Raw genomic sequence first — 7,792 nt, forward strand, 5'->3', positions numbered from 1 at the left:
TCACTCAGACCAACCTGGGACTGATTGAAAGACTTTAACCTGCCGGAATATCAGATTTATTTCCGCTGGGGTTCTGCCCCTGGTGATTATGGCTTCAAGGTGAACCTCAAGGCCAAATCCAAGGAGTGTTTTGCCTTTGCTGTTAGTTCTGGCTGTGGAAAGTTGGTACCAAAGTCTTTTATGCTTGTTTAACATTCAAAATAGCCTTGCTTTGCCCTTCCCCTCTGCAGGCAGCCTGCCAACCTGGCACAGCACAGCCAGGACAGCAGGGAACTGCAGAGCTGCAGCTTCCCTGTCTGGCTGGGGGGCTTCCCACAGGGAGCCTGGGGGCAGCACTGTGGGCCTGGATGCTGCAGGGTGAGCTTCAGCCTTCCCAAACCATCTGCCAGAAAATTGCTGCCTTTTGGTGCAGGTGGCCCCAAAAGGGAGCAGAAATGGTGCCACTCTGGGGGGGTTCTGTATCCAGCTGGAGGATGACCCCACAGTTAATGTCCTTGCTGAAGGTGTCAGAGATGGAGAAGGGCAGCTCTGCTGCAGTGTGGTGAAGGGCGAGGGAACCCAAATCATGGGAAGAGAGTGATAAGGAAGCAAAAAATAATTTTAGGGTTACAAAGTCAGTGTCATTGCCTGCTTTCTCCGGCGAGGAGGGCTGTGTGGGTGCTCCAGAGCACTGGGCAGGGACTGTTAGCCACCAGCTTTCCTGAGCACACTGTGCTCCAGCTCTGGGCAGCAGTGGGGCACGGAGCACATGGGTCCCAGCGCCAGGCTGCAGCCATGGCTCCGTCTGGGATGCGCAGAGGGAACACACCAGATGTGTGACCAGGAGGGATTTCCCCACATGGTGCTGCAGTTCAGCCCTCACTGACCTCTAGAATAAGTGATTCTGCCAGCTGCACTTCCATTCTGGCTTCACATGGAAGGGCTGCACCAGTGACCAACCTCTGACATAAACTGTGCTCCCCATCCCCTCACATGCAAGGGTGTAAATGACTCCTGCCCTCCTTAGCAATTCCCCACTGAGATCTCACTGGAGCAGCTGAAAAACCCAGCAAAGTTAATGCAGATTAAACCTGCTACTTCAGCAATGAATGGAAATTACCAGCACATATTTTCTATTTTACTATTTAATGTAGTAGAAATATCACGGCTTGTAGCCAAAGCAATTCAAGATGTGATGGCTGTAAATGTGCGTTGGGCGAGGCTGGAAACTCTCCAGTCTAATTCAAGAAGCTCTTGGCTCAACTCTTGCTTTGCTTTTGAAGAAGAGAAGCTCATCTGTGATGAGATGAGAAGAACCCCACACTGCAGGGTAAGCACAAGGTGGCTTTGGGAGCTGGTTAAGGAGCCCCTTCCCAAAACACCCGTGTTTTACCCCCTCATATTCCGTGGTGGATGCAGAGCTGCAGCAGCACAGAAGGCAGATGAAGGGTGAGTCTGCTGCTCTCTCTGGTGCAATCCTGATAATGCTGTAGTTGAGCAAACTCTTCCAGTGCTGTGCTAACTTTTCAACCTCCCCCAGTGGAAAAGCAGAGCAGAGTGAAAAGTGATCTTGCTCAAGTCCAGGATTTTAACTATCGCCAGCCTCGGGAGCAGCCCGAGTGCTTCCCCCAGTGACTGTTGCAATACCAGACCTTGCAGCAGCCTGTCCTGTGGGCTGGCAGGGGATTAGCACATGGTAGAAAAGCCTTTACTGTGGTTAAAGTAAAGGCAGAAAATATGTCAGCTCTGCCAGAGAGGATGACGAGGAGCCTCAAAGGCAGGCAGACCCTCAGGCTGGTAATATTTCCCTCTTAAATGTTTTACTCAGCTACTTGCAGCTATTTTGATCTCCCCCTACTGATCTTACCTCCCAGTAATGAACACCAGGCCAGACAGCACTTTCACACAGAGCTGCCATAATTAAGGCAATCGCTTCATGTCAGTGCTGGGCAGTCACTTTTTAAAAGTCACTCACCAGGGATTTGCTACAGCAGGCTCCAGGATGGTCAGAAATAAACAAATAAACAATTTAAGGATATCAATTTTTATTTGACATTGTGAGATCAATAAGAAAAAATAATTTGTACAGCTTTGTGATAGAACTGTTGCTGCTGCAGAGTCAGACTGCTCCTCATGAGAAGAGCCCTGATGTGGCCACAGGGTGTTCCCAGCAGGACCTGCTCTGAGCAGCAGGTGATGTTCTCCACCTCCCTGTCCCACAGCAGCACCTCCCACCTCGGGCAGGTCCCTGTAGCCTTCCAGCAGCACAAATGGGGCTTCAGACATTCTGTGTGAGGACTTCTGCTCTAAGACCCTCTGCAAAGGGCTCAGTGCAACCACAGCTGCAGGACCAATCTGCTGTGTGGTTACTAAGCTCCTGCTGTGCTTCTCCCTCCCTCTGCTAATTCTGTCTCTCCTCTGCCCCACAAGGTCACCTGGCCCATGTTCAGCCTCCCCTCTGTGCAGCAGCTGCTGCACAGCAGCCTTATTCCCCAAGGGAAGAGCTCTGTCCGCAATGGAGAGATGACCCAATACTGTTTCTGAGGCCTTTGCTGCTGGCAGGAGCTGATTTGTGACACCAGCAAGGGGGGGACCAGGACACTTTAGGAACTAATCCTGCAGACCAGATGCTTTCAGCTGGCAGAGTAACCCTTTCTAATCAAACCCAGATACTTAAGAGTGATTGTAGAGCAGCAGCCACAGATATTGCTTGAGCACTGGGGCACCCACTCCATAGGACGGGCAGAGCTAGAAAGAGAGGCTTCAGTTTACACAGTATTTTTGCCAAGCTTTTTGCCTTTGACAGTTCTTAACAGTTTTAAAAAAAACCCAAACACAACAGATGTCAGGACAAAAGGCTGAGTTTCCACTGTGCCAGTGAAACATCCTCAAACCAGGCAAAATTTTCGCTGGCCCCACCAGTATCTCGACCTACCCTCCCTTTGCTGCATCAGGGAGGTGAAATGCCAGACCACAAGAGATTTTAGCATTGATTAAGCCCCTGAGGGGAGATAATTTAGACATAAGTAAGAGTTAAGGACAGTATGATCAGTTCTAATACATGAAATCAAGACAGTAATCTTAAATCAACGAAGGGCTCAGCTGGAAAAATCAAGGTGAAAGGCTCTGTTGGTAGAAAAAGGGTAGTTGTCCTGGGTTAGTGCCAGCAAACACAGCGAGCTGCTAGACCCTAGCCCTGGATCACTGACAGAAGGGACAGTTCTTACCCATACTTAAATATGAAGATGACTTGGAGGTTCACCTGGTGCCAACACCATGTTCAGGATGTTCACAACATTCAACATTCCCCAATTCACAGCCAGAGAACACAGACTGGTGTGTGAACACGGAGTGTGGCAGATTATCCACGAGAGCTGCCTCCCCCACACAAGCACCAATACACAGCCCAGGCAACCTGGGGCAACTTATATGAAACAAAGGAGGGCAACAAGGAAATAACGTGGTAATGAAAAACCAGGAAAGAAAAGAATAACCCTTCACACAACTGTTTTTCAGCACTGTAAAAAAAATAAAAATGAAAGCAATCTTTTTGACTTCCCCTGCCACACCATGCTGGTCTCCCACAGGCATTCTAGGATCAGATGCTGCCCCTTTCCCTGCTGTTCAGTGATGCAGTGCACACAGCATTTCTGAGGGGGTCCATAGACTGTAGTGCAAGCAAACTGAGAAAATAAATACACTCAAACATTCCCTCCTGTCAAAGAACATTAATTGCAGGAAAAACTAGCTTGCTTTTTGTTTTAACTGAAGTTAAGTCAGCTGCAACTCGTTTTAATATCTGAAACTTTGAAGATGTGTTTCACAGCATAACTGTAGAATTTACACTGCATTGCCAATCCACAATTCGGTCATTCTCATTAACAGTGTACAAAGAAGGTCATTAGTTTTTATATATATATATATATATATACTTTATAAAGTCTGGAAGATCAATATAAATACTGCTCCAGAAATTAAAAAAGTGTTTACATCCCCGGCTTGAATATTACATCTCAGTGTCCTGGGTTATTGGTATCATCTGTAAAAGTCTTAGCGGCGCAGAGGTTCAAGTTTTCGAAATTTCAGTGCCGAGCTGGATGACAAAGCATCTTGGTTTGAAGAAGAATTCACTGTGTCTGGGGACTGGAACAATACTCTACCACGATGATTAAATACATAAAAAGACGGATGGTTCCTTAATGTGTCAAATGTCCTTCAAAATAAATGTAAAAAGCCAAGGTTAATACTCTCTCAGAGCAGGGCGTTTAGAACAGTCAGTGTAGGGCTTATTGACTTTAGACACAGAAATACAAGTTTTCAATCCAAAACTCTTGCTTGCTTTTAAGTCTCCTGAACTAAACCACTGAGGAAATACACAGCCAGTTGTGAAAAAGACCACAGGATGTCCACGTCACAAACTTCCCCTTCCTTCCTTGAGCTCAGGGGCAGCCTGTGGTTGCTGCCTGCAGACACACCATGTGCCAGCCTTAGTTCAGCTGTCACTTGGGTTAATACCTTGATGACCTTCAGCTTTCCATCCCCCTGGGTGCCTCAAGCTAAAGGCTTTAGTGAACACTCAGAAATACAATTATGTCAACTTGTTCCCTTTCCATACTCCCCTGTGTTTTTGGAAATGGCCAGCGAGGCAATGTCTGCCCATCCAATTTCCTGTGAGAATCACAGAATATTCTGAGTTGGAAGGGACCCACAAGGATCACTGAGTCCAACTCTGAGGTGAATGGCTCACACAGGGATTGAACTCATGACCTTGGCATGCTTGGCATGAACTATTCTCCTCAAAATCTCGATTCAAAAGCCCTTATTTTCTTAGTCTTTCAGATGTCCTGCCTTGAATAGCCTGTGTGAGATTCAAGTGGCAGACTCTCATGAGGAAGCAGACACGAGCAGAGTGTGAGCCAGGCCCTGCAGTCTGAGACCAAGTCACAGCAGCAGGTTGTGACTCCTGAGCTCTACTTCCTGTGTGCACATTTCATTCCTCTACCGACTCTGCACAGCAGGATTTTGGATGAGGAAGAGCAAGAAGTTTAATTTCTGCCTCTTATCTAACCCACCCTAGAACCCAAGACACTGCTGGCTTTCCCAAGTGTGGCTGTTCCCCTTGGGTCACTGCCTACAACATGCATTCAAGGACTGAGCTCAAGATGAGCCATTTCAGGGTGCAGTTTGTACAGAGCAGCAGATACTGGTGCATACAAAAAGAAGTAGCAAAACATACTTATTTTTGAGTTCTGAAGTGGCATCCATGTCTTTAAACTCTCCTGCAATGTGTGCTATCCCATAGCAGGTGACTGCAAAGGCCAGCAGAGTCTGCAGGACTATCTGCAACAGAAGGAGCAACACACACATCACTGAGTGCTCTGCACGTTTACCAAAACATCTCAGCTTCCTCAGTGTCTCTTGGGCCTTTCATCCACTGACAGCAGACAGAGGTGGGCAATGCAGCAGTGGGGAAACTGAGGCACAGGAGAATTAAAAATCCCTATTTGCATGGCAAAACTCTGTCAGAGCTCCAGCTGCCCCAGCACAGGTCTGGGTTGCACCAACTGAATTGACTCTCAGGGCTTCTCAGCAAGAGCCTGAGACCAAACAGAGTGTTCTGTGCACTCCAGGATGCAAACTCCTGCCAGGAACACACCAGGAGCCCTGGGTGAGGCACTGTGCCTGGCTCTCCTGGGCACCTGACCTCCCTGCCCTGCTGATTGAGGAGAAGGGAAACAGATAACTGAAGTGCAAATTTAAAAAGCAAGCAAATCAAGTAAATAAAACCCCCCTTCCTGAAGCAGGCTGTGCTGGGATCAAACAGGCACATGAGCACACTGATAAACATGTGTCAGCTGATCAGGACCAAGGGGTGCAGGATGTTTATGCTGCAAAGGAGGAGATGGATGCAAAAGCTCTCTGAACAACGTTCAGGGAACCCTCAAGATGCTCCCTCTCTAAAGGGGAGGGAGGTCTGGACCTGGGGTTTGATTTCACTGACAGCTACAACACACTCAGGAAGTTGGGATGGAAAGTGTGGTTCTTTTTGACAGTGGGAGCTCCAATGAAAATGCAACTTAAAAACCACTTTACCCTTTGCACTTGCCTACCACATTAAAAGGAAGCAACTGAGATACTAAACCAGCCCCACAGTTACACCTTTCAAACACTGCAAAAACTTACATCTATGGGCAACGTTTCATCTTCCTTCTCTGTCAACCTCATGTAAGAACGATCTACAAAACAGAAACACGCACAGACACACATCAACCACACTGCGTATGCGAATAAACATCCTGGCGACACAAACCCCCCAGAGAAGCGGCTGCAGCTCCGACACACGTGTCAGCCCCGACCCTCCCCCGGTCCCGCGGTGAGGCTGCGCTGCTCCGCAGCACAGCTGGCCCTACCCCGGGCAGCCAGGAGGGAGGCGGGCCGGCGGGACGGCAGGCAGCGGGACAGCAGAAGCCAGGCTGAAGCCGCGACCCGACGGGCGCCAGTTCCCCGTTCACATCCTTCTTTTCTGCCTCCCCTCCCGGCTGCTGCGGCGCCCGCACGAGGCGAGCCCCGCGCTCGCCCCGGCAAGCCCCCAGCTCCGCTCTGCCCGCCGCCCGGCCCGCAAGGACAGGGCCGCCCCCGCCGGCGCGCTCACGGCTGAGGACGATGATGATGCCGGCCCGGCCCGCTCCCCGCCCCGGGAGCTCCCCGGCGGCCGTGCCGGGATCCCGGAGCGCCCCGGCCCGCAGCCCCGCGGTGACTCACGCTGCGCCGCCGAGAAGGCCGCGTGTGCGAGGGCGAACAGGCCGAGCCCCACCAGCCCCTTCCACACCGACCCCGCCGCCATCGCCGCCCGCCGCCAGGGCGCCCCGGCGCGCGATGATGGCGTCACCCAGGGGGCGGGGCCAGCCGCGCCCGCGATGCGCGAGGCAGGCAGGGGAGGCGTGGCTTAGCGGCAGGGGGCGTGGCCAGCGCGCCGCTTTCCCACGCGGGGCCATTGATAAAATCCGAGGGGATCCCCGAGCCGGGATGGTCCTGCGGGGCGGCTGAGGGACAAGGGGGCCATCGACCCCCCGGACATGCCCATTCCCTCCACCGGGCCAGGCCGGACCCCTTCCAGCCGAAAACAGAGCGTAGGGCCAGTGGTGCCCGGGGCTAATTCCCGCTTTCCTCGTGTTTAACCTCAAAGCTTGAGAAAGCGGTGCGAGACAAACGGTGTACAGGGATGCACACAGCACGTGCAGGAGGGACACCCCTGGCCCAGCCAGGCTGGGGGTAAAGCAAGGAAACACGCAGCCAAACATCGTGGGTCTTCCACGCTCCCAAGGCACAAAGGCAATTCTCTGAGGGCGTTTCCTACAAGTCACCTTTGAGCTGATCAGTGGCATTAATCGCAGCCTTTACCCCACCGGCTGCACGCAGCCCCCCTGCTTCTTGGTAAACAAGGTGGGAAGTTTACCCTGACCCCACTTCGCGGCTGTCGGCGGCTCTCAGCACCATCCCCGTGCCTTGGCACGGTGAGAAGGCACGACAGCCCCCAGGATCCCCCCGGACCGCATCCCCCCGAGCCCGGGATGGGGTGTGTCCCGCAGGACATCCCTGCACAGCACCCCGCACACACAGCACCCAGCCGCTCCTGTGCTAAACTACCTCGCACCAGTCTGTCTGGCGATTTCTTTTCCCTCCTGCACATTTCCTTGAACCCTGCCCACCTTCCCCCTTCTTCCTCCCTCGCATCCCCTTCCCTAGGGCTCATCCCGTTCCCCTGGCAGCTCCAGGCACTCCTTCCCCTCCCTTCCGAGCTCCCCAGGGCCGC

General features: G+C 51.9%; 1 protein-coding gene across 1 annotated transcript; it reads right to left on the bottom strand.

Moving 5' to 3' along the window:
• Nucleotides 1-2,007: 2,007 nt before the first annotated feature.
• On the bottom strand, nt 2,008-7,417 carry MMGT1 (membrane magnesium transporter 1). Its single transcript, XM_085060575.1, has 4 exons — nt 6,742-7,417; nt 6,163-6,215; nt 5,216-5,319; nt 2,008-4,192 (listed from the first exon to the last, which is right to left on the bottom strand). Exons 1-4 carry the CDS (start codon nt 6,821-6,823, stop codon nt 4,030-4,032), a joined length of 402 nt encoding a protein of 133 aa, XP_084916701.1. The 5' UTR covers nt 6,824-7,417; the 3' UTR covers nt 2,008-4,029.
• Between the last annotated feature and the right edge of the window lie 375 nt (nt 7,418-7,792).

Source organism: Lichenostomus cassidix, chromosome 4A (assembly GCF_008360975.1).
Source record: "Lichenostomus cassidix isolate B80296 chromosome 4A, HeHo_3.0, whole genome shotgun sequence".
Taxonomy (NCBI): Eukaryota; Metazoa; Chordata; class Aves; order Passeriformes; family Meliphagidae; genus Lichenostomus; species Lichenostomus cassidix.

Bases quoted from the DNA above. Each gene is read 5' to 3' on its own strand.
- MMGT1 (XM_085060575.1), bottom strand. From the start codon at position 6,823: ATGGCGGCGGGGTCGGTGTGGAAGGGGCTGGTGGGGCTCGGCCTGTTC. The intron at 6,216-6,741 runs GTGAGTCACCGC...TCTGTTTTGTAG, and splicing joins GGCCTTCTCGGCGGCGCAGC to ATCGTTCTTACATGAGGTTG. The intron at 4,193-5,215 runs GTATGTTTTGCT...TTTATTTTGAAG, and splicing joins ACTTCAGAACTCAAAAATAA to GACATTTGACACATTAAGGA.